This window comes from Elgaria multicarinata, chromosome 6 (genome assembly GCF_023053635.1).
Source record: "Elgaria multicarinata webbii isolate HBS135686 ecotype San Diego chromosome 6, rElgMul1.1.pri, whole genome shotgun sequence".
Lineage (NCBI taxonomy): Eukaryota > Metazoa > Chordata > Lepidosauria > Squamata > Anguidae > Elgaria > Elgaria multicarinata.
The window spans coordinates 52,509,468-52,536,483 of NC_086176.1; the positions used below are offsets into that span (position 1 = coordinate 52,509,468).

Genomic DNA, 27,016 nt, shown 5'->3' on the forward strand with positions numbered 1-27,016 from the left:
TTCATCAGTGACAAATGTCAGACTGAAACAGAAAGCCCTGTTGGAGACTATTTAGCATGTTTATCAATTTAGTAAAAGTAGTTGGAGGCTTACAAGGGCAATGCAAATTTCCATCAAAAGCTTGTGATTGTGTGATGGTGGCTGTTTGGCTCATATGGCTTATTCCAGAGATAGAAATGTGAAGGCCCAGAAGAAAACAGAAAAATTAGGGGGGAAATGGTTTTTCCCCCATGGACTGTTCTTGGGTTTTTTTCCTGAGGAATTGGAAAATTTGAGCAGATTTGGGTTATAAAATATTTTCATTTAGGATTTAAGACAAAGTATTTATATATTGTTACCCACTTTTTACTCCCCTCAGAATGATTTCTAAAAACTATGCAATAACCCTTTTATAGAAAGAGTAGAGATTAAAATATCTAGAAATAATGAAGCTATGAGGGAATTTCGTTTTGTAATCCTCTCTGTAAGATTCCCAGCATAGTTATTTCTTTAATTTCTTATTAAAATTATTGATCTAAAGTATATTTTACTGATAGACATTTATGCTCAGTTTCCCAACATGTGAGTAGAGTTAGCACTGTGCATTCCTGACAGTAAATGTACATTCTGTTAGCCAAGGTCACCATAGAGATATGGATAGATTGAAGCCCCTTTTGGTAACTGTAGAACGGCTGGCTTTCAGCTGAATACTGGTAATTCAGATAGGCTTTAGTTTGCCAGATATTCTCTTGCTGTGTGGAAGCCAGTCCTCCATGAGCAACTCCTGTTGTGTGGGTTGAGCTCTGCCCATGTGGTAGGGTCATTTTAAATGTTCTTCCAACAGCACAGGAGCTGTTTATGGATAAAAAGTTCTGTGTGGCTGTGGGAAAGTCTAAAGGGTGCTAGAATGCTGGTCTTTTCCCATCTCTGTGATATCAACCAGGGCACTCTTCTTGTGAAAATGCTATGGTAAACCTCTTCCCTGCTGAACTTCATATATGTAAGATATATTATATATAAGGATAGCCTGGAGCTGGTTCACACAATTTACTGACACCTTAAGATTGGCTGATCAGTGTAGTGTGCAACCAAGAATGTGGGGAGTATTCTAGAAAAAGGTACATGCTTTCTGGTTGGAGCAATCTCCATCCCTGCTCAACCCTGGGAAGTCAACCATCAGTAGACTGGTCTTCGTCAGTCTTTTGGAGTAGTGGAAAACCAGGGCAGACTGAGAAGATCAGATGTGCTGAAACACATAAGCGATAAGCTGGTTCTCAGACTGACAAGCAATAAGAGGAAAATTTCTGAGTTCCAAAGGGAGTGAACGGTAATGTGCAGAGTCCATAGATACTGCTTTAGAAACAAAAATAGGTTTGTCTGTAGTCTTTGGCTGACTGGAATAGAAGTCTGAATTTAAAAGGCTTAGAGCTAACATTTCAAAGACATCTGTGGGCTTTACCCACATGACTTCCTTTAACTTTGAAGTGAATCATATGCCTAAATTCAGAGTGTTGTGAATTTACTTTTTATGTAGTATCCTGAATTAACCTTCTTTTGTGTGGGGAAAAAGTGATGTTGCTATCTAAATGTAGTGTGTTACATTAAAGGAAACTAGCTGGGCTGAGAATAACATTTCACTTGTGTCCTCTGCAGTTAATTGTATTCTATGCTGTTGTCATAATCAGGGTGGATAAAGGGTGGTTTCTCCCCCGTTGTTTCAGTGTTCAGTGGAGATTCCAAACCACATTAATGGTTGGGGAAACAGAGAGAGATTTGCTGTATTAATTAATGCAGAGTGTTGTTATGTGCATGCACCCCACTTCCAAGTACTGAGGTGCTTATCTGGGATTCAGTTTCCTTAGAAGGACATCACCGGCAACTTGTAGCATTTCTGTGATATAAGATTTATTTACACATATATACGGGCTGAGTATAAGATGAGAGTTCACAGCATTAACACTCCAACAGATTCCTGATTCCCATTAAATTTCAACACATCGTGCCATAAAATTTCCTGCGGAGAGCAAAGTCAATTCTCTGCTTCCTTTTCCAGCCAGATTAACTTTCTGCTACACATATATACATCACTTGACCCTTCCCCATGCCTTTTGTTAACTAAAAGTTTAAAGAGTATGCATTCACACTAAGTTGAGCGCATGTATCTTTGATGTTTTTGTTGATGGTACATGGGAATAATCCAAAATTCCACACACACACCCCAGCTCCCATAACTAAATTGGTACCTGATAATTAGTTTTGAAGCAGAACTGTATAGACTTGCTAACAGAGACAACTTTAATGCTGGTTAAACCTTGGTCTTAATTTCAGTTGCTCCTGAAGAGTTTGATAAAGAAATCTAAGAGGCTCCAGTTTTATGTCTTCAGAGAGTAAGAAATGTTTTGATTCTGATGGAAAATCATATTTGTTTGAATTTAAATCAATGGAGTGGTGGTGGTGACTTCCTGACTCTTTTCTGAATTGGTTTGTTCTCATGGATTGAAATGAGTGTGTGTGTGCTCAGAGAACCCTCGGCTTTTGTGTCTGTTAACTAAAAAAAACATCCTGAGAACCAACCACCAGATTTCCATGTAACAGTCTCTTAGGTGAGGCTTCATAAGACTACTTTTTCAAGCAAATGATGTGAAAAACAAATGAGATGTGTTCACTCTAATGTCTCTTCAGTTGGAAAGTGTACCCAGGAGTACACATGTAGAAAACAAGCTATTAATTTGGTTTCTTATAGAGGGGGTATTGGGAGCCATGCCAACTTTCTGGGAGGGATCGCTAATTTTTTAGTTTTTTATTTTTGTTACCTGGGTGTGGTTTTCAGTCCATTTTACTCCACCCATGAACCTGTTCTGGCCTGCTTTTGAAGTTGCCTGCAACTTGGGTTCAAGTTGTGCTATAAATTGAAAGCATAGCACCCTGAGGCTCTCTATAATGTAGGTAGAGTTGGTCAAATCTTAATCTTACTTTGTTTTGACTTCAACCAGAAAAGCAAGTTAATTATATTCATTATATTCATAACCTCAGTGTTAAAAGGAAGTTTCGGTTTGATGCATAAAAGAATTTTGGGAGAGGCCAACTCAAAAAAATAATAATCAAGAAAACACATTCATCAAGTCATAGTTGCCTGATGATTTTTCCCAACCACAGCAAAATACAAGAAGCTTCAATGGTATTCTCCCATGGAAACATAAAATATCTTCTACCATATGAATGAGTAATAGAGAGCAAAAACATAGTATGCTGGGCTTTGTTGTATTGGCGAACAGCTTGAAAGAATCCCTTTATGCTATTTGAATTTATTGAAGATACTGGTCTGGTTTACACATAATGCTAATCCAAGCAAAGCCTCAGGCTTGTGCATTCTCCCCCTGCTCTCCCCTATCCTCCTCTCCTACAGCTGGGAGGAGGACGCCTACCAAATTTCATTTCACTTTTCCTGATTCATGGCTTATTGTTACGAACCAGAAATCATGGTTTAGAACCAACTGTGGTTAATTGCTGAACAAGCCAGCAACAAGCCTTGGATTGTTTTACTGCTTTGTTTAACTAGAGTTTATTCTAAACCACGATTCCTGGTTTGTATGTAATGACAAACGAGGAATCAAGAAAAGTAAAACTCAACTCAACAGGAGTCCTAGTCCAGGCTGCACAGGAGGGGAAGGGTAAAGGGAAGAAGTTGGGCTTGCAGGGGCTTGTGCATATAACACAGATTATCATTATGGTTTAACATTATTTGTGAATGCATGCACTGTCATAAAATTACATAGCTAGTAGTTTGTCCAAATGTAGTAATACTGTTGGTGTGGCCAAAGAAGTCTGGAGTTGGTAGGTGTTACTAAACAAGTTTTACATCAGTCTTTCACTATAATGCACAAGTCACAACCTCAGCACAACAGAAGGTGCACAGGAGCTTTTGCTACTAGCTTTGCCATGTATGAGTCTGTAGAATTCAATAGAAACTCATTATAGCTTTTCTTCTATCACAAGGTGATTCCCCCCCACCCCGGCTTGGTCACCCACATGTGTTGGATTTCCTGGATACCACATGAATAGCAAATTTGATTTTCAAAGCCTGCCATTTGTGTGGAGAGTGGGCGAACAGTACATGTGTTGAACACTTCAGATAAACATTCACATCACCAGTATGGTTTCCCTGCCCACTGTTCTTGGTCACCATAGCAATCCCCATACAAATACCTGCAACACATCCTATGTTGCCCACATCACTGTGGGCAACAGAGGACATCATGAGAAAAGTATACATGCATACAAATATAGAATGCAGCACCCCCCACATACTTCTGGGTGCAATAGTGCAAACACACACTGCACTCTTATTAAGTTTCAAGGGGGCAAGTTACAATTCTTTAAAAATGTGATTTAACAGACAGCTGAAAGGTACAGTTAGGAGGGTCAAGCTGCCTTAGCAGTTAGTACTTACTATTTTTTTGAAGTAAAAAAAAAGTGATATCAAAAGTGAATAAAATATTATGTATATTACAAAACAGCAACAAAATGGACAGCTGTGAGATATAACTGCTCACACAAATCCCTCAAAGTTGAAAGCACTAGTGAGGCTACAGAGTTTGTCATGCAGTTTTCCAGGTTATGTCCTGAGTATGAAATTGTTCCAGTCCATTCAGATCATTGCCAAGATCAAGTGCCAGTGGAAGTAATACAGAGCTAATACGTCAAGTTCTTCAGACAGTTTGTGTTGAAATAAACAATTACCTTCTGCTGCCCTGTGGTGACACCTCATTCAGAAATTTCTCCTATAAGTTGCTGAGGATATTGAGCTGGAGAGGCATCCTACTTGACTTTGGTGAGAGAAATAAAGAGGAACCTTTGAGGCTCAAGTGGAAATAAAGCCCACATAATCCTTTCCCAACCCCAAAGGAAGAGCTTTAAAATGAAAATCTGTTCCTGCGACCTGATTTCAGGGCAGTTCACATATGTTTATGCACATGCGTGCATCCTTGTTTGTTTTGTCTTTTCATAAGAGGCAAATTTTTTCAGGATGTGACCTTTCTGTTGTTTAAGTGCATGAATAAAAAAAGTACTTGAAAACATAATCTCTGCCTTATTTCTTCATATAAATACAATGGATGCTTAAAATGCAAACCCTTCTGCGTGTCTGTTTATAAGGCCTGAAGTTACTTTTGTTTTGTTTCAGCCAAATGGCCAAAAGCCTGCCAGCAGTATGTCTGGAATGTTATTTACTTGGTACATTTCTGGGCTATTTCTTTGTAGCACTGCATATACCACAGTTAGGAGTCATTTACTAAAAATGACCAAGGCAATACCCCTAAATTGCAGAGTTATTCTTCTCCACGGGGACTTTATAATGAAAGGGAGTATCTCATTATGTACTGTAGCTTCTGTGCTTCTCTACCACCCCCCTCGTGCCTTTTTTGTTCTTAATAATTTGAATTGGTTTAGGTGGAGGGTTGGAGAGGTGCTGTTTATTCTTGCTCTTTGTTCTTGGTGAATCTCTTCCGTTGCTAGTGCTTCATTGTGTGTGTTGTGGTATCTTTTGTGATATTTGCTGATTTAACTCCATCTGACCTATTTTTCTGAATTTTAATTTGTTCATGGTTACTGTGTGTGTGTGTGTGCGTGCGTTTCAGTGGAAACCGCCGTTTTAAAAACATGACATTGCAGGCAGATCCAGACAGATAAACTTGTTTCAGGGAAGTGTGGGTGTTCATATGTTTTGGAAGAAAGGGTTGGGCTGGATAATAGAAGTTGTTTGGAACATGGATTAATACTCTTGGAAATGTCTTAAGGCCCTATTTGCACTTTAGAAATTTGCCTCCTTAGAGGTGAATAACATGAGGTGTAGCCGTTGATATTCCATTCCCCTTTTAGCCATACGACTCTTGCCCTGTGTATTATGTTACATGAATGTGAGGGAAAGTATGGCAGCCGCTCTGAAAAACCCAGCTAGGTGAGGAAGAGGCTAGTTCACATATTTCTCCAGTTGTCATGGCCTGAGCAGGACTACTTCCATATTGTCGCCCCATGTGATACTACCCAGTAAGAGATAGGTATCCTCTGAAATAGGCACTTCCCATATGTAAAGGTCAGAACTGTAGGGCATATGATTAAGCAGTTGACCGCTTCCTGAGAAGATATGAGCCAGGTCAAAAGCTCACTTTTTGAGATGATTTCACGCATCCCCATTCCAAATTGTGAATTAAAGAACTATAACATTGTACTAGTCCTGATTTTGTACTGACAGTTTTGTTGCTTGCATTGATTCTTTACTCCCAGTCCCTGTGGGAGTGACCTCTTTGGCTCATGGGCATATCCCTTTTCTAAATATTTCTCCTCTTTCTTTCCTTCTCAAGCAAGGGAGAGATAACAAGAACCTGCAGCAGCTGTTTTTCAGTAGCGGAAGGTCATTTGTGTAATTACAATAAGAAAAGCGCCCGCTGCCACAGATACATGAAATAAATAAAATATTTATTGTTTTATCTTCTAGGCCACTTTTCAGGGTAAAACTCTCCCAAGGTGGCTTCCGGCATACAGCTTTATAATCTATAGGTAACAATAAATTTTATGAATACAAAATACCATGGTAAAAAGATGAATAACTAGTAAGAGCCAAAAATAGCACTAAAACTGATAACATGGAGCCTAATAAAAACAATAAAAAGAATTATAGCTAAAATCACCCCATATATACATAAATCCTTATTTAAGAGAAGGCAATAGTACCGTATTTCTTCGATTGTAAGACGCCATTGATTGTAAGACGCACACTAATTTCAGTACCACCAACAGAAAAAAAACCCTAAGACACACCCGCGATTCTAAGACACACCCCATTTTTAGAGATGTTTATACGGGGGGAAAAGTGTGTCTTAGAATTGAAGAAATGGTAAGTAAATGAGTCTTTAGGGGATGTTTAAATTCTTGTAGTGACTAGAACTTTGGGCCACTGCTGAAGAGCTCCTGTTGTTCCTGCCAACCTAATTCTTCTCACAGGCAAGTGGGTAAGTAAGGCCTCAGGCAGTGATCTAAGAGGGTAAACAGGCTTATATGATGAACATTGTCCTTCAGGTACCTTGGTCTCAAATAATTCAATATCACTATCAGAGATATAGCATCCTTAGCTATTTCTACAGACCTCCTAAGATGTTCTATGGCGTATGGCTTATCTTTGGATATCCAAAGTCTTTCCTTCACAACATGTCAAAGGCAAAAAAGACCTTGGGTGGTCCATAGATTTTACCTTGGGGAGGAGTCTATAGCTTAAATCAGGAAGAATTTGTTCATTTAGAGTTGTATAGTTGTTGTTGTTGTTGTTGTTACTATTATTATTTGCTGAACCTGCAGCTTTTCCACTCCCTTCTCATTTGTGGTATTGCTGCAGTGGCAGTTTTCCCTCACTCCCATTTCTGAAACTTGGTTAAAACAATATTCACACACACACATAGCATGCAGGCCTACTCCTTCATATGAAGTCCCACACAAATCTAAGACCTCATTCATCTACAAATGTGTTCTATAATCTACAGACATTTCCTTAACACCACGGCCTATTTTGGTTTCAGTAAGGGCTTTCTCCCTTCCTTTTTTGTCCTAACAGCTTACTTTTTTCAACGTTCATAATGTTCCCTTTTGAATAGACACTTTTTCTCTTGTCTTTTTGTTTTTCTTGGTTGCTTTGATCATTTAGTCAGAAATACCTATACCCTATATTCACACCTACCCTTCTTTTATTATCTTGGCTTAAGCATAAATGCTTCCATTGAAATAAATCAGCCTTGTAATTTGAAAAGTATAAAACTTTGGTTTAAGTTACTTATTACAGGTAATAGCCGTTTGATGGTTAAATATGAAACAAATGCTTGGCAGAATATTTAGCTTGAATCCCTGCCAGAAAACAATAAAGTGCAACCTAATTCCTAAAAATGTCTGAGTTATAAACTAACTGTCATGACATAGCATGCATACAGTAATAACAGGCTGACAAGGCTAATAAAGTCTACATATTGCTATACCCAGGCAGTGCATGCTGTAACAGGTCCATAGTGTATTTTGTCCTTCGTTTATGTTATGCAGCCCGCACATCATCTTCCTGTCACAGAGCACGTTATCAGGAGGAAGCCACCTCTGTGGAACACGCCTGTGCCATGAAATTGCTCATGCCTGGTTTGGCTTAGTTATTGGTGCACGTGACTGGACTGAAGAATGGCTAAGTGAAGGATTCGCCACTCACCTAGAAGATGCCTTTTGGTCAGCAGCACAACAGGTACGACCAGAATACTCTCTTTCATAATGGAAAAAATAAGGGTGACTTTTTGTTAACGCACTGTGCAATAAAAGCAAATGCACTAGAGACCCCTACTTAGGAACATAGGAATTCTTATGCTGGATCAGACCAAACGTTTAGCTAGTTTAACACTCTGTTTATTTTATTTATTTATTTATTTGTTTATTGCATTTTTATACCACCCAATAACCAAAGCTCCCTGGGTGGTTCACAAAAACTAAAACCATTCAAAGTATAAAACAAGCATTTCTGGCAGTGGTCGTGTTTGCGTGTAACTTTAAGCCAGTGGTGGGCAGAAGGTAGATCTGAATCCAGTGGTGGATTTTGTGAGTGATCTGCAGTAGGTTAGAAAGGATTTCTGACTCCCAGATATTTAACAATAGCAACAGCAACATGACTCCACACTTTTCCCTAAATTATTCTGCTGAAATGAAGGAAGCATGAATGGATTTGTGTGTGTAAGGACTGTGAGTGCCATTCAGTTCTGGTACACACAACAAATCCATGGGCTCTGCATTTTTAAATTCTAAGAGTGTGTCTTTTGTATCTGGTTGCAGTGGATGGATCTTGAGGTTGTAGTAAAAGAAAAACATGAAGTAGATCCTGCAAGCTTGAAGTCTACCCACCCTTGTTTTAAGCCATACATATATGGCTCAATACATGAGAATGTGAACGAGCAGTGTACTGGTGCAGGCAGCTCCTTTCATTCCTGCTTCAACCCTCCCTTTGTGTTAGCAGGTAAACAAACAAATAAGGGGAGAGAGGTTTGTGTGATGTGTGAACCCAGGATTGTGGTTTGTTGTGTCCAAACATGCCAGGATCATAAATCACCCAAACAAAGTAGACTGACAAATCCAGGTTTGTTCGAGTGCAATAAACCATAATCGTGATTTCAGATGTGACACAAAGTTCTCCCTTTCCTGGTTTGTTTATGTGATTGCATGAAGGGAGCAGCAAAGTGGGAATGAACAGGCAGTGTGCGTGAGCATGTTTCTCATTACCATTTTGGTTTATTAAGCCACAATTCATGGTTTAAAATAACATGAGAATGTGGCCATTGCCTGGCCAGAGGCCCCAAGGAATCTCATTAGTGTGGCAAAATAGTAGTAATCCTCTGTTCGTCTTCAGACTAGAGTAAGTGGAGATATAATAGACTGGTTCTCATGATCACCGCAACCCACCCAGGGTGGGTAGCATTGTGTGTGGGCAGCCATTTTGAATATTCAATCCCTGGTGGGAAGTTGCCATGCTTTGTTGTATTCTCTGAACCCGGGCGGCAGGGGTTGTTTGAAGGTTAAACAACCCTCAAAAGCCCCTACAACAAACCATGGATTATTTGAAAGTTGTTTAACTCCTGCTGCCTGGTTTTGAACGACACGACAAGCTACAGCCAGGGATTGAATAGGCAACCTTGTTCCCAAAGGTGCCATGGCTTGTTGTGGCTTCAGTAAGCTATGGTGGGCTGCAGTGACCGTGTGATTCAGGCCAAGCCTCTGATGATGAAAGTTCTGTTTGTAGCTGTCCTAACTAATGGCTGACTTAAACACCATGAATTTATCATGCCTTTTGTCATGAAGTTACACTTGATGATCTTCGATGTATGGGAAGTCAATTAGATAGAAATGTAATGGGATGGTACCTGAAATAATTTGCAAGACTATCAGATGTATTTGTTCTTCCTTTTATCTCTTAATTCATTGGTAATTTTGTTGTTATGCACTAATTTACCCATGCCCACACATCCCTGCAGGTGAAGCATAAATAAAGGCATGAAAACCTTCTTTACCACAAGTGGAAAATTAGTTGTTCGTGTATAAACTAACAAATTGTCCTATAATTCATTCTTATAAATATCACTATAAATATTCTAGTGGGTTGCGAAACAAACATATTCTCAAGAAGAAGACAGAAAGGTTTAGGGCAAAACTCCAACATCTTCTGGCTTTTGGCTTTTACGGCTGGGATGTATAATAAAGATTATTATACTGACATGATACGCCAGGTATTTCTTTTGAATGTTCATTTAATTTATTTTCAGTTGAAGAAAATAGGAAAATCAGCAACTAGCTGGATTTAAGACCTCTAGTGCAGTTTTTCTTCTCCCTGTAGCTTGTTTTGCAGGACTTCGAGCACCCCACTTCATAGTATACTTTAAAATCAGGATAGGAACAGAGAAAACTGCTTTATACTGAGTCTGGCCATTGGTGCATCTAGTTCAGTACTGTGTCCCGAGCCTTCCCCGCTCTGGTGCCCTCAAGATGTGTATTAGGACTACAACTCCCATCATACATAACCAGTATGGTTGCTGGCTGGGGATGATAGGGAAGGTGCCAGCCTACACTGATTAGTTCTTGTAGTTGCCGGAGATTGAACCCAGGACCTTTTGCATGAGGACATGCACTCCTACGTAGTAAGTTTTTGATCTTCCGAAAATTTGGAAGACGTTATTGTCATTTTGTGCTACATTGTACCTTGTTTATATTTTATAGTTGTAGGTTCTAGAAGGTTGGTAGGTTCTAGAAGTTTAGAGAAGATGCCTGCATTTTGCTGCTTTCACACATGTATTTTTCTGCACCTGCATTATCTGCAACTGTTGTGATTAAACAGCTTCTGTTTCCTTTTGGTTTGCCTCCAGTGGTGGTTAGGAGTAAGCTTCTTCCAATAAGTGGGGGTCCTACAAGTTCCACCCATCCTGTTAAGCTGCTCCTTCCACACCTCTCCTCAGCTCCACTAATTCAAGATTCCTCATATTTCCTCAACTCCAGCTCTGCCCGTAGAAACTTTTCCTATCAGCCATTTAAGCTAAATAGAACCTCTAAATATCAAGTGCTGGAGCAAACAGCAGTGAAATATGATTGACCCAATGTCCTGTTTGTAAACTTCCCAGATGTATTTAGATGGAAACAAAATGCTTGGTGGAGACAAATAACATGTCCAATGCCAGAAACTGAACATGAGACTTTCAGGTGAGGGCCTGGGTCTCTAAACACCAAACTCTTCCTTTCCCCCCACTAGTGCTGCTGTACAACACAACATCCATGTGACATAAGGCTTACCATTGAGGTTAAAAGAAAGTGAGCCCCAAACATTACTTCCCCCATCAGTTCTCTTTCAATTAATTTATCCCACCAACTTCCAAATCCAACCCTTCCAGATCATTTAATCCAACTCCAATTTCCTCTTCAGTTTCAGTTAAATTAACCACCATTGAAATCCTTTGCAAATCATTATATTGCTCTTCGGTTATCCCAAAAAATTCAAACCTCAGCTACATCTTCTGAAATCAAGTTTATTTCAATTAATTACCCCGATCTGAATTTTCCTCTGCCCCCTCAATTTTTTTTTTTAAGATACCCTTTTTCTGGCGTCTGTCTCAGCTCTCCTTCAGTACAGCCTCTTCCTCTTGCTTAAAGAGGCAAGATTCAACAAAGAAGATAGGAAAGTCATCTGCGATCCAATCAGCAGTCACCCACCAGTAGCCCAATAGCCAGCCTGCCACAGTTACCTTTCATCCACCGTGTCACAGCACAGGGAATATTTTTTCCAAAAGTGCAGGAAGGCACAAACCCTGAACACAAGGCTTGCAATTCTTAATCAATCATTGTTGTTGTTTTAAAAAATGTTTTAATCTACTAAAACGTGCTCCCCAAGTAATTGGGGTGCAGATTTTTATTTTTATTTTTAAAAAATACATTGTTTTAAATCCAGGAGCATATAAAAACAAGAGAGCATTTCCCCTTTTCGTTCATATAGGAGGAATGCCTGTTCCAAGTTTATACCTATTATGACACATGTGCATCATTTAAAAACAAATAAACGGTGCTCCAGGACTGTTGTTTTTACTCATATGCAGATTGAATTAACACCCCTACTGAGAACACTTTTCCATGCTGGTGCAACAAGGCTTTGAAGGCAGGGAGAAATATGGTAAAAAGCACATAAGATGCTACTGTGGGTTAATTTCCCCGTAGGGCTTCTCATTGGGGTAGCAATTTTGAATTTTGGGGGCATGGAGGGGCACTGTAGTTTCTCTTTACATGCAAACCCAGTGAGGGTGGGTTGTTGGGCTGTTTGACAAGCCACCCAGAACCGCAGGACTGTTTTAGGGTTGCGTGTGGTTTGCCAACAACCCACCCTCACTGGGTTTGCACATAATGAGAAGCTATGCCATGCCCCCGCTGCACCCTAAATATTCAAAATGGCGGCTGCCACCATATCAAGAAACCCCATAGGAAAATTTACCCACAGTGGCTTCTCGTTACATGCGAAGCGGGCCACTGATTTTTGCTGTGTTATTTTGCCCTTACATGATGGTGCTGCTCCCTCTTTCCAGCTGCAGTCCCCACATGCCGCTGAAAAGGGACATAGGGGGCTGCTCCATAGGGGGCTGCTCCAGAATTCCCCAAGTTCAAGGAGTGACACATAATTAGTTTCAAAGGACTGTCACTGGAGGCAAATATTGCCCCAATGCATGCCTAGAAATGCTTTCCATTTGTGCGCAGACCATGGGTGCTTCCAGATGGAGGGTTTCTATCACTAGCAACCAGAAGGCATTGTGCATCTATTCCATCTTGTGCTCTTTAACTGATTTTCTTCTGTAAGAAACCAGATGGAAGAAGCAGTGAGAAAAGAAAAGAGGGCTATGAGCAGAAGATGACATTGTCTGGACATTGGCAATATTCTGTGAATGAGGCAGGGCAGTGGTGCAATAAAAGCCCCATTTGGAAACACCCCATGTCATCCCTGTGTTCTGCGCAATGCAGAGCTCCGGCTATTGGGCGGTATAGAAATGTAATAAAATAAAATAAAATAAAATAAATATATAGAGTATAAAAACTTTTCTTTTTCCTAAAGCTTTTAAAACTTGATTTTGTTCTGACTTTTTACTGCCTGTTTGGTGCATTCTCTTCCCCTCCTTATTGCTTTATTATGATTTTATTAGAATGTAAGCCTATGCGGCAGGGTCTTGCTATTTATTGTTTTACTCTGTACAGCACCATATACATTGATGGTGCTATATAAATGAATAATAATAATAATAATAATAATAATAATAATAATAATAGTAGTAGTAGTAGTAGTAGTAGTAGTAGTAGTAGTAGTAGGAACAGGATGCTGAATGCCAGAGTGGAGGATGCTGCCATCCTTTGCCTGTCTTGCTTAAAGGGCAACAGCTGGTAGGATTTTCCATTAGAAAGTTATTGAGAAATGGGAGAAAACAGCTGGCAATGAACTGCATCTTTCTCCCAAACAGCTGTCGGTTGAAGAAGCAAAAGAGCAACAGGATCTGAAAGCCTTGCTGCGCTGGCATCGTCTTAGAGATGAGCTGCAGAACTCTGAAGAAGACCTGCAGGTTTTAAGGTAGAGTTCAGGCAGCTTGTTCGTTGTGTGTTCTTCTCACAGACTGTTTTCCCTCTTCAAAAACATTTGCAAACAATCTGATTAAATGGTTTGCTAAAGAAATGTACAAAAGAAGATTCGGACAAAATGGGTCCAAATGGGTTGAAGTGGTGTAGGGGTGTGGAAGTCATGATGAGAGAAAATAGCTAATGATAGCCGTCCAATGCACGTTTAGAAAGAAAAAAGACCTAGAACTCCCAGGTTTCCCTAACCAGCCATAGTGGCTAGGGATTGCTGGAGTTTTAGGATTATTTTTTCTTGTCTAAACATACATAGGATTGCACTCTAAGGCTGCAGTGCTATTTCTCATGCAGAATGTATCTTGCCAGTCTACACTGCAACCCTGTGAAATAGGCTACTCATATTCCCATTTTACAGAAGTTACAACAGAGCAAGGAGGGACTTGCCCAAAGACAACAGTATGAAGTCTGTGATTAATGCTCCATTGAATTCAATGGGTATTACTCTGATTAAACATGCACAAGATCGGCCTGTAAGTTGCAATTAACTTGAAGCTTAGGATGCTTCAAGATGAGGTGCAGTTGCCCAGCTGCATTCACAGAATTTTCAAGGAGTCAGCATGACATCTTCCTACTCCTGTAATCTTCCCATGCTGTCACCCCACTTCCCCTATCTTTTCTCTTAATGCAGAAAATCCATTAAGTAGGAAAAGAGTGGAATACCAAGACCATCTTTTTTTCAGGTGTGTGTAGGAAAATGCACCACAAGGATGCAGTGGGAGGAGTTGCCCTTGGGGAAGGTGGATGACTTATTGGGGTTGCCTCTCCTTTCCTTATTGCTTGACTTGCATTTCCAGTTGCAGAATCATTTCATGTCCTGCATGGTGATTCTTCTAAAAAGCCTCCTTTCCTGTGTCTTGCCTCCTCTTGATTTTTTGCCTTTTAAATCTTTTCTTTACACACATACGTGCACACACTGTAAAGGAAAGCATTTTGTGTTCCCTAAAGCAAGCTGCCACTTCTACCTCTCTCTGCATGGGTCTCAACAGACCCTTAATTGATTGCTTCCTGAACGTTCCTTCTCTCTTGCCATGAATGCTGTCCTACCTCCCACTGCAATTAACTACTTAATTAGGAGATTCTACTGTGCCATTTTCTTTCTTTTCTTTTCTTTTTAAAAAATGGTTGAGTACTTGCATGATTTTGATCCAACAAAATAAATGTATTTGAAAACAAATTAAAATAGGGCTGCTTTGTGCTCTGAGTCTCAGGGAGTGGCACAGAGACTTTCTGTTAGAGCAGGAAATATCAAACTGGCAAATTTTCTTTCTGTGTTGTGAACTGACTAGCTAGGATTATGAAACTGATTAGATTGGGTGGTCTGATAAGATTGGGTTGAGAAATTGACGAGACTAGAGATGGTGCCTTGTTAGGGGATATCAATGGGATTTATAGCTTAATTTGTTTATTTATTATTGCATTTATTTATTATTATTGCATTTATATCCCACCTTTTTCCCTCTTAAGGAACCCAAGGCAGTGTACATAACCCTCCTCCTCTCCATTTTACCCTCACAACAACAGCCCTGTGAGGTAGGTTGGGCTGAGAGTCTGTGACTGGCCCAAAGTCACCCAGTGGGTTTCCATGGCCGAATGGGGACTAGAACCTGGATCTCCCGACTGCCAGTCAAACACTTTAGCCACTACTCCGCACATATATTTACCTGGAACTAAGCTTAGCCACAATCCTCTAGCCCTGTGATAGAAAGACTAACATATTTTTTAAAAAAGTACCTTGCTTAAGTTTTTATCCACCTTTGAATAATAATAATAATAATAATAATAATAATAATAATAATAATAATTTCTTACCCACCTCTCCATTTTGATCAGGGAACAACAGTAAGTATAAAATACATAAAATACTGATTAAAAACATAGTATACATTGTTAAAACATCCTAAAAGCATCCTAAAAGCATCCTAAAATTCTTGTCCACATTTTGTTGTGTTACTACCTGGAATTAAAATGGAATTAATTCGCATGTTTGCCATTTGATTTGCACAACATGTTTAACACTTTGAAGGTGCAAAATATTTTTATTGTGGCACAATAATTAATTAAACAAAAACAAATTGGCATTTGTTGGTTGCATAAGTATTGACCCTCCTCAGTCAGTACTTGGTAGAAGGCACTGTATTTGGAGCACACCAGTGGCAGCAAATGATGAAAGTTGTCTCTTGACTGGGCTTTGCCTCTTGCAGAGCTCCTATTCAATCTGTCAGGGAATAGAGAAGCAGCAGGGATTTAGCTCATTGCAAATATTTGCGCCTGAATGATGCTTTGCTAGGTAGGGGAATTCCCCTGAATTGGTATTTACAGGTGAAATTGATGGGACTTAGAGCCCATCATGAAGATGTTTACCTTGAAGGAAGACTGCTTTAAAATGTCAGAAGAAGGGAATGTGTGGTGATCGTGAGCGTTGGGGAAAGGGGAGGGGACAATACTATCTGTTTAGCTTCTGCCCGCAGTGTGGATTGGGCATAATGAGGTGCTAAAAATGCACTAGACCCCATGAAGTGTGGATGGTCAATTGCAGTTCTGCTTGTAGTTTACAGCTGAAAAGTGATGATTTTATAGTGCTAAGAACTTTCTGTCTGGAAGTACTCTTAAAAAGAGAGAAACAAATGAGCAGTCTTAAATGTTGATCCCAATAAAGATAGGGCATTTCTTTTATCCTGGAACTCTTCTGATTGGATTAATCTCAATTTATCCATTGCAACACCAAACTCTGGCTACAGAAACAGAACTATCTGTTTACTGTGTAGTATGAAGCCTGCCACATCACATTCACCCTATACCACCCCATTGATTGAGAATATTTAAGCATGGCGGACTGATTTAAACCACATTTCAGCAAGGAAATTGCCGGGTTGGTTTTAATCATGACTTTCATTTTTTTGTTTGTTTAAAGTTGCTTTCTTAAATGTGAATTTCATTGGTTGGTTCTAAGCATGCTAAAGCATATTGGTTTGATTATTTTACAATTAAATACAGACTTTAAGCTAGATATGGTAATATAGTCTGCCAGTGTTTACAGTATTAAATATAAACTCCAAATGTATGAAGTCGCTTTGCTTGTGTTCTATTGCTCCATAAAATGTCTCCAACCCTCCAATCCTGTGCAAGACTTCCATGTTTTCATGTGTAATCCTATGCACAGGATTTCAGGCTGACTCTCTAATCCAGGGAATTGTGTGGGGAAATCTGTGTGCAGAGCTGGGATTTTTAGTTATTTCTGAACAGCATATCCTGATATGCTACATCACATGTTGCTGTTTAAAGTTTCCTCCTTTGACAAGTCAATGTGTAATGCAATCCAAGGGGAACTCCTGTTTGTCATACCCTGGCCTGGTGCAATGACCTGAACAAGGAGGAGGTGTCAGAAAGCTTATGGGGCCCCAGTAGTCTTGGAAATCAACCCCTAGAGGAGTCACATATCAACACGACTGAAGAGATCCCCTTGGCTCATATGGACCCAGTTGCTAAGACACCATGTGCAGATCATGAGGTTTTACTTATTATATATTTATCCAGTCCTTCTTCTAAAGCAGGCGTGTGGAATCTCAGGCCTGGGAGCAATCTGACCTTCCAGCAGGCCACATCTGACCCTCGGGATTTTGCTTCACCTGGCCCCACTCCCTTTCCCACAACCATTGATTGTTTGAAGGTTTCCTGTTTTTTTGTGCAGTTTCCCCCCCATTCTAAAAGGTTGAAATGCTTCTTATAAGGCTTCGTTACTGACAGGAAGAGCTTTAAGCTAAAATGTGCTGGTATTTTTGATCCTATTCACCTGGCCCCACCTATCACTGGAATGCAGCCACCAAGAGATTCTCCAAAATGGAATTCAGCCTTTGGGCTGAAAGATGTTTCTGCACCTTTGCTCTAAAGGTTTGTAAGCAGTGTAGATGGTTGCCCTCCATCTCTGCTTTTATTGTTTAAGAAGACCCTCTTGTGTAACTTTGTCTGAGAGATAGTGACTGGCCCAAGGTCACCAGGTAAGCTCTGTGGCTGGATGGAGATTTGAAAGCTTTCCACTTTTGGACAAACATCCCTCTTGCAATGGCTGCCCCTGATATAGAGTCCTAAGAGCCTTTCGTTGTGGCTCAGCCCAATGTCCATCCTCGCAGCCTCTTCTCTTCCTCAAGCCCTCACATAGCTATAGTCTTGTTAAAAGCTTCTTTCATTAATGTCCGTTCATATTATTGTATATGCAAGGTCAGACGAATCAGGCATTTTCAAGTGTGTAGCTTGACAATAGATGCAGATAGGAGTGACAGCCTTATCACTAGCTGCCATGCAGCTGCAGCGAACACAGCTGCTGAAAGCCAGGGTGGCTGCTGTTGCTGTTTTCGTTCCAATAGAACATTTTGTGATAGTGAACATGGGTTGTTGTGATAGGAGGCTTATCTGGACATAGGCTTTCCTAATTTAATTGCTAAGAAATCACATTGGTCTTGTGGTGCATTAATTCTACAACAGGCACTTCTAAAAATGGTGTTGTAGGTATATATTAAATAAAACCTTTATTTACATATATTTAGGATTCTTTGTATCCCACTCTTCAGCCTGCAGGATCTCCAAGTGGCTAACTATAGTTAAAAATACAGTAAAACAATATAAAAAATTGCAGAGCAGTGTAAGATAAAATACAATAAGCCAGTGTCCCTGTAGGTTGAAATCTTAAACATAAACAGCAGATCTAAAAGAAGGCTTGGGCTTCTACGTCTGGTGTCAAAAAGACATTAGGGTTGGCACCAAAGATGGGATTTCACCACCAAGAAGGCCCTAACTTAGCTCACCACTTGCCTCACTTGTGAAGGCAGGAGGACCTGAAGATGGGCCTTAGTGGAAGGTTCATGTGGGCAAAAACAGCTCTTAAAGTCTGGGAGTGTTTAGGGCTTTAACGATTAATAATGACTACTACTACTACTACTACTACTAATAATAATAATAATAATAATAATGACATATTGCCCCCCAAATCTCCAGATGGCCTCACTCAGTAATTCCATGTAGATGCCCTGTAGCACACCATGTCATAAGCTACCATGCAGTAGAGCAATAACTCCCCAGCACCACACTTTGAAAATGGCCAACCAGGTAGAGAAGGAACCATTGAAGAACACTGCTCTCAATTTCTGCCTTGGACAAATGATCTGGAAGGATACAATGATCAATGGTAGCCACCTTGAGTGCCATTTTTTGGTCGAAAGGGTGGGGTATAACTCAAATATATAAATACAATATGGAAAGCCATGGGGGCATCCAAAAGAAGTAAAGGGTTGTACTCTCTCTATTCTTCTCCTGGCATAGGTCATCCATCAGATAATCAATCAGGAAGCCATTTTAGTTCCAAACCTATTCAAGAAACTAGACTGAAATGAATCCAGATAACCAGTTTCATCCAAAAGTGTTGCTTGGCTACCATCTATTCAAGCAGCATGCCTGGAAACGGTATGCTTGTGACCAGCCGGTGCTTGGAAAGATCATTAGGCTTCAGAGAGATTTTTGCCACGAGTGACCCCATAACTTCTTCCTTCTAGGCAGTTAAGATCATAAAATGGCATTTACAGCTTCATGAACACAGCTGGTCAGCACACTTCTGTTTGCTATTGTGAGCCCAAAGGAGCAAGGGACAAGCTGGTAGATGTTAACGCACATCCCTCCATTCAGATTGCAGTCCTCTTGCCTGAATAACTGAAATTCATCCCAAAACACATGTTTCGTGGTGCTTTGGACACATTAGTTGGCCCTAGAACCAAGGAAAGCTTCCTGGAAAACAACTGAAACCAGTGCAGTGTTTGTGTATGCCTGACCTCCAGAAACAGGGAAAGAAGGGAGCCACCACACTAAAGGAGCAATGGGGCAAAAATCTGCCTGGGCCTGCAAGGGCAGCAGATGCCCCTGCGTCCAGCCCTTCCGGTCCCTGATGGACATGCCTGGAAGATTTTTGCCCCATCGATCACTGCAGGACAAAGGGGGCACTGGTCCTGGCGGAACTCAGTTCTGCCCGGACCTGCGCCCACTGTTTGACCTTTCCCCCACTGCAATAATGGCGGGCACCATTAACACGGAGGAAATCAGAAATTTCCCAAGACTGGGGAAATTGCCACTAGAGTGGAGGGGAAAATATGCAATTTCCCCATCCTTGGGGAAATAGTGTTTCTTCTCCCCCACCCTGCACCCTGTGCCGATCGTGGCCGTAAAGGCCCTCTTGGATGAAGAGGGCTTTTAAGGTCATGATTGGCACAAGTGTGGCGGGGGGGGGGAGGCAAAGTGCGCTTTCCGGGGCCTCCAGAAAGTGCGCATTGCTGAGTGCTCAGCCTGGCTGGCTCCTGGAAAAGGGCCGGCTGAGCAGCTTCTTCATTCCCGACACTGAAGGCTCTTCTGGTGGACTCCAGTCGGGCCATAGGTCTATGTGGAACCACCAGGAGCAGGCCCTCTGATGACTTCATTGATTGGCAGGCTGGTAAGATAGAAGGCGCTCTCTCAGATAATTTGCCTTGTAGTTCTTGTAAAGAAAGTTTGGCTTAAGGTGTTGAATGTGTTCAGGTCTGGGGGGAGAGGATGGGGCCACTGCCCCTGGCCTCACAGAAGGTGAGGGGGGCACATCAACAGTACTGTGTTTCAGTGTTTGAAATAACCAGATCCCTTTCCTTCTAAGCAGTAGGAGTCATTGTGAAAACGTCATCCAATAATCATTTCAGTACTTTGGGTTTCCTAGCACTCCATTGATAGGAGCGCCAACTTCAGTGGCTGTATCTGTTCATGTTTTCCTGTCATTTGACCTGCAGATTTCACCGTAATACAGCCCATTTCCTTCTCTCTACCACAGCCCCTTGTAGAAACCAAGAGCTTGGTTGATAGCCTGGCTGAAGCACAGGGCAATGGAACAATCAATCCAGCCAGTAGCAGCAAAAGACTACTTACTGGCTGAACCACAGCCTTTTAATTTTATATCTAATGTTCATAAATAGGATCCAATATGTAGAAAGAATGCTGTATTTTGGGAATGAATAGAATGCTGTTGTTTTGTCTTCCCATTTTTGAAACTTAAACACTGTATTAAATTATGATGTAAAATATTTATGTTTTTTTTTAAATATATGCAAACACCTCTTAACTGTCTTCTCAGCTGAAGAAGGCTCCACTTGGACAGAAGGAGAACAAGTTTGCATGATCTGTGTTGTTGTTTTTAAGACTGTAATTTAAACTGAGCTCAGGCATCGAATCATCTGGCAGAAGTTTTGTAGCTGGACATCCATTGTTGAAGAATTCATACAGTGTGAAATTCTTCTCCTGGACGATAGTTCGGCAGGCTGAGTGTATCAAGTTTGTGCTTTCAAAAACTGGCTGCTTTTCTTTAACATGCATGGAAAATTGCAAACTAAAGGAAAAGAAAAGGAAAGCTTAAGCCCATTTTCAGCATATTGGGCATAGATGAAAGAGGCTATTCATCCTTGCAGGTGTAGTCTTGTGAGCTGCTAAGCCTGTGTTCAGGTGAGGGCAGCCAAAATCTGTAGCTGGGTGTAATGAATTCAATATCCTTCCTTCCCATTTCCCTCCGTCCAGAGTGTCTCGATCTCTTCTCATTTCCCGTTGCGCATAATGTGACGCTCCTGCCTGTGTAGCATGTCTTAGCAGAATGCCTTGTGATATGATGTCATGTCTGGGACAAGAGTTAAGCAGCTTCACACCAGCTTAGAATTGGCTACTACTTTAACTTCAGCTGTTTGTTCAGTCTTGTATAAAGTTACATTAGAAAAATGCCGTACTGTACTACTTTTCCTATGAACAAAGTTACCTGAATCTAGGATTTAAACTTACTATGTATCAGACTATCAATCATACTGTGCCTGGTGGTAATAAACTTTATAAAGCATTATCATTGTATCTTTTTGTCCCAATCTCGAATGCCTTGTCATCTTTTAGGCCCAACAAAGAGAACACTGGTAAAGTGAGTGAATCTGGAGCATCTGTAATCAAGCATGGCCTTAATGCAGAAAAAGTCTTCATGCAGGTTCACTACCTAAAGGTCAGAATGCTAAAGTTGGTGTTCTTAATATTATAAATCAATAGTTTGTATACTCAGAATTGTAAGGTGTTGGTATTAACTTTTAAAGCCCTAAATGGTTCTGAAGTACCACCTGCACCCATATGAACCGGCCTGAGCTTTCTGATTAACATCTGAGGCCCTGCTGTCTAGTCTCCCAGTGTGAACTAATAGATTGGTAAATTATCAGTGGCAGGCCTTTTTTGGTTTTGGCCCCAAATCTCTGGAGTACCCCCTCCAGAGAAACCTGTATAGAAATTTTATTTTGGCCATTAGAAGAACCTTAAAATCTTCTTTGTTCCAGTCTGCATTTGAGTAATTTTACAGTGTTGTATTTATTTTAATGGCTATTTTGGCTGCTGCTACTGCTAATTGTAATGGTTTCTTGATGGTATTCTACTTCTGTTTGAATAATCTGGAAGTTTAGTTTACTGCTATTCGTCACTGATAATGTTATGAGCTATATTTTGTGTATATAGATACCCTGAAAGGTGGGCTAAACTATATTTTTTTAAAAAAATAAAAGATGGATAACATCTTCTTTGTCCTGCTTGCTTCTTCCAGGGTTATTTCCTTCTACGATCTTTTGCAGAGAAAGTTGGCGAATCTACGTATTTTGCCTTTTTAAGAAAATTTGTGCAGACTTTTCATGGACAACTGATACTCTCTCAGGTACTTGAACCTGTTTTTCTTTTTGTTTCATTTTGAAAAGCCATATTGCTTTGACAGGCTAAATCAAAGAATTTCAAAGATTTATATTATAAATTACTCCTATATATAATTGCTTTGGCTATTGGGTGATATAGAAATTTAATAAATAATAAATAATTAAGCTGCTTTAGAATCTATATTAGCTTCAACCAAAATGATCCAGGGGTTGGAGCACCTTTCCTATGAGGACTGGCTAAATGCTAACGCCATTGGATCTTTGTTGTTTAAGGGGAGAAATGATGACAGGACATGATAGAGGTTTATAAAATATGTGATGTGTGGAAAAGTGGGTAGTAATAATAATAAAAAATTCTCCCACTCTCATAATACAAGAACTCAGCATCACCCAGTGAAATTGAGGGGCAATTAGTTCATCAGACAAGTTAGTGCTTCTTTACACAATGTAGGTGACCTTAAAGGGAGACTACACAAATTCATGAAGGACAACTGTATCAATGGGCATTAAGCTATGACAAATAAGACAAGCAACAAAATGTTGGACTGTATCCTCACCCCATAACAAGTCTTTGACAGTCTTTAACAGTTAGATAGAAGGGGGAGTTTCTGCAGGTGTCATTGGTATGCATGCGGCACATGGTAGGGCTCCCTCTTCATCACGGCGGTTGGACTGCAGGAACCCTGCCCTCTTTTGTATCTGGTTTTCTAGGGCAGGGCTTCTGCGGCTTTGGCTGTCATGGTGGGGAGGGAGTTTCGCCAGGTGCTGCATGCATGGAAATAACACCTGCTGAAATTCCCTTTTCAGCACGGCGGTTGGAGATGCAGGAACCCTGTCCTCCTTTTCATATGGTCTCCCAACAATCCTACCATAGATGGCTTTTGGGCTGAATTTAGGATGTTAGGTCACCAGTTGTGCAAAATCTGCTCCGAAGGTTCATGCCTTCATATTCATACCCCAATTAAACCTCCACACCCCTAGCTATTCTCCTGAGGAACAAAATAGCGTGGAAGGAGATATTAGAGTGGGAGACAGAGATATAAGAGGAAGTGTTCTAGCTAACCAGGCCTTGATGCATCCACCTTCTCGGCTCCAGATATGTTCCTGCTCCTCCCAAAGTGAATTCATTTGTAAACGGCCCAGAGAGCTTCGGCTATGAAGCAGTATATAAATCATCATCATCATCATCATCATCATCATCATCATCATCATCCTATTTCAATTGTATATGGCACAATAAGGCACTGGTCAATGCCTTATTGTACCATATTAAATTGCAATAGGATGGGTAGACAGACACATTAGACCAAATCAGGGTAACTTTAAAAAAGAAGAGAGATTAGGTTTGTAGAAATATGAGAGAAAAAATATAATTACTTTTTAAAGACAAAGCCAGGATTTCACAGTAAAACATAAGTATAATAGGGGAATATTATGGCTTGGAGGTTTTATCACCACCCCAAAATTCTTCTGCTTAGTGCTTAAGAATATTATTTGAAACAATATACAGAAATGTGGATGGGAAAGAGTAAAATGAAACGAAGAGAAGTTATTCCCCTTTCGCTTGGACAGCATGGCTTCCATCTTACTTCTTATGAAGTTTGGCAAGATACTGCGGGAGTAGGAGGCAATGGCCCTCTGCATGTGGAATGTGCAGAGGCACATTGCCTCCCCCACAACCAAGTTCTCAGACTAGACGCTGCTAAGCTGCCGCTATAGGACTAACAAGGAAGGGAGGACTCCTGCAGTGCCAGGATGTCACCGTTAGCTGAGTGAGAGGGAGGATAAGAGCAAGATGAGCAACAGTCTCTTGATAAGCTAAATTCATTTCATCTCCTGTACTCAGCCCCTGTACTCAGCTCAACATTATGGCCTGTCACACTGACACATCCTCTATTATTGTGGCATAATGGCCAATTACCAAGGAAAACTTTTCTCAACTTAGGTTGCCAAAGCTTATTGTGACAGCAATGTTTAGATCCACTTACAGCCCAGTCATAAATGGATTTACATAAAACTACATTTTACTGAGTTCTAAACACAGTTTGGATTGCACTGTTAGAAAACTACAGTGCCTAACTATGCAAACAAGCTGACAAAGTGTTACATGAAAGCTACTGGATAGGGACAGAGATTTCAGTTTGTTTCAGTTATATCTGCTAGCCTGATAGTAAATCAATTTGGTTAGCGAATTATATAAATATTGCAAAATGTTGGAAGAACTCGGCTCCTAAAGCTATTAGTCATCGTAGTAAGATCATGTTACAATGGAACTGCTAATCCACTAGTCATTTTCTCTTGTGCCCCAGAAGCCGGCTGTGAAATGTGGGTTTATAAACTACCCAGCTGTTCTCTGACCAGATGAAGCTTTTCATTCTTGCTCCTATCCCAGAGACAAATGTTTACAAATAAGTCTTTGAAACTGATCATCTTTTTTTAAAGCTATTTAAATGTGGGAGGGGGAAAACATTATCTTATTCAAGATTTCTTAGGCCTCCATCACACCAGCAATGGTACGCCTGGTATGGGGGTTTGCAGCCCTGTGCTCCCATGACATCATCCCTGTCCTGAACTCATTTCACCTCTTCACCTCCATGTTTCATTTCTTTTTGGAGTGGGGAAAGTTCCCCCCCACACTCCATGCGAAATAAATGCACCCCTCCCTCCTGTGTATTGCTGTCCTTGTGTTCTATCTGACCATCCTGTTCTTTTTTGGGGGGCGTGTGTGTTTAAGGGTGGTCTTGCTAACAAAAGAGGAGGGTGGGGCAGTTCTCCGCTCAACTGTGAAGGGGGAGGGAGTCCCACTTAACTCTATGATCTTACTCCTGAGTAGGCTTTACCAGGGGTACATTTTCACCTTTAAAAAATGCGGAAAATTCACTGAGACCGTGGCGGTGGTTCACCCCCACGCCTCCCTAGAACTGCAAAGCTTCTCAGTTAAAGACTTGGGTTTTCTTAGAAATGGAGTGAGGCACCAGCGTGCCCGCTACCCGAGCTACACTGCATATTCACTCCTCCTCCCCTGTAAACCTTTCCTAAGCCAAGCGGCAGCAACAGTCCCATGCGCTCCCTCCTGCTTCCTACAAACAGCCTCCCTTCCTTCTCTCCCTGGAGTTTGTTTAATATGGTCTTAAGGGAAAGTATAGTGTGTTGTTTTACTGTAATTGTGCAGCTTTAGGCTGCTGAACTATTGTATCTAAAAAAAAATAAAAAATAAAAAAATTAACTGCAGGGGAAAGGAGAACCTAGGGAATGGGGCAGGTGATTTCACCGGCATAGTAGCGCTCCAGGTGAAAAAATACATGAGCTGAAAGAGCACAACAACACAGAAACGTGAAAGTGCCCAGGGCTAAAGTCACTAAGAAACAGAAGGGGAAACTGTGGATGAAAACCGGATAAAAAAAGTAGGTGTGATGGAGCTTTTATACTCGCTTTCAAAGTTTTCCTAAATGAGAAGTGGGGATTGTTGCATATGGTCCTGAAGTAACAGGGCCATCATATTGGTGTCAGAACAAGATACAAGGAAGATGAGGAAAGCGGCACCAACCTCTTGCCTCCACTTCTCAGCCTTCCATCCACCTGTGTTAAGTAGTTTCATTTTTAGGCTTTTGATTGATGGTGTTCTCACTCAGATAGTGGGACTACAGCAAACTTCATTTTGTAAGCAAGCATCCAGGTTGTGCGAGAGGACTTCTGCTCATGCAACAGGATTTTCCTTTCCTCTCCTCTCCTCCCCCTTGCCCACTCCAAAATATACCCTGGAGGGTCCTCTATCCACCAGGGCAGATTTGGGGGCATGTAGTCGGAGGGGGAATCCCTTCCACCACCGTTAGATTTCTGGGAGACAGAGCCTGCACTGCTTGCCGTAATGCTGAGATATGGTTCGTTTCACTACAGCAAGATGAGATGGGAGCTCAAAGTATGCTTTAGACTGGCAAGCATGAGGCTCTGAGGATGGGCTATCAGAGATTAAACGGAATAACAAATAGAAGGGAAAAGGATTACACTGCAACTCTGCATCTATACTGAACTCTACATACACCAGGATTGTCATGATTTGAATCAGAATTATTTATTTATTTATTTATTTATTATATTTTTATACTGCCCATCAGCCAAAGTTCTCTGGCCAGTGCACCATTAAAAACCATAAAATACAAGTATAAATTTAAAGCATTAAAAAGTTGAAAAGGCAATATAAAACTGGTTGCATTAAAAACCTGTGTAAAAAGGTATGTCTTCAGGAGGCATTTAAAAGTTATTACGTTTTCCGCCTCCCAAACCGCACAAGGGATTCACTAAAGCCTGTAGAAATCTTCTATCCTATCTAGGATTTTTTTAAGGATAATGCATAGCCAAATCCATCTTTCTTCCAACAGATCTGTGGTGAGAATTGTTTGAATATACCAACGTGCCATTTTGTGGTATAGCATCTTTGTTGTGTCAATGGGAAACTTAGAGTCAATTAGGAACTTCTTGTAAAGAGGTTCTGAAAGTAAATGTATTTATTTGACCTGCATACATCTGTGTAAGTAATATGTATGCACACACATGCACCAAGACAAATCCTGCTGCTAATTCAGATTTTTATGACTTTCCTAGCT

General features: G+C 40.7%; 1 protein-coding gene across 2 annotated transcripts in view; it reads left to right on the plus strand.

Moving 5' to 3' along the window:
* The window catches only part of AOPEP (aminopeptidase O (putative)), a 200,479-nt gene that overhangs the window by 55,442 nt on the left and 118,021 nt on the right, over nt 1-27,016 (plus strand). For both annotated transcript variants that reach the window (XM_063129414.1, XM_063129413.1), the window contains exons 6-9: nt 8,059-8,248; nt 13,524-13,630; nt 21,625-21,727; nt 22,310-22,417. In XM_063129414.1, coding sequence (XP_062985484.1) covers nt 8,059-8,248; nt 13,524-13,630; nt 21,625-21,727; nt 22,310-22,417 — 508 coding nt within the window. The remainder of the gene's footprint in view (nt 1-8,058; nt 8,249-13,523; nt 13,631-21,624; nt 21,728-22,309; nt 22,418-27,016) is intronic.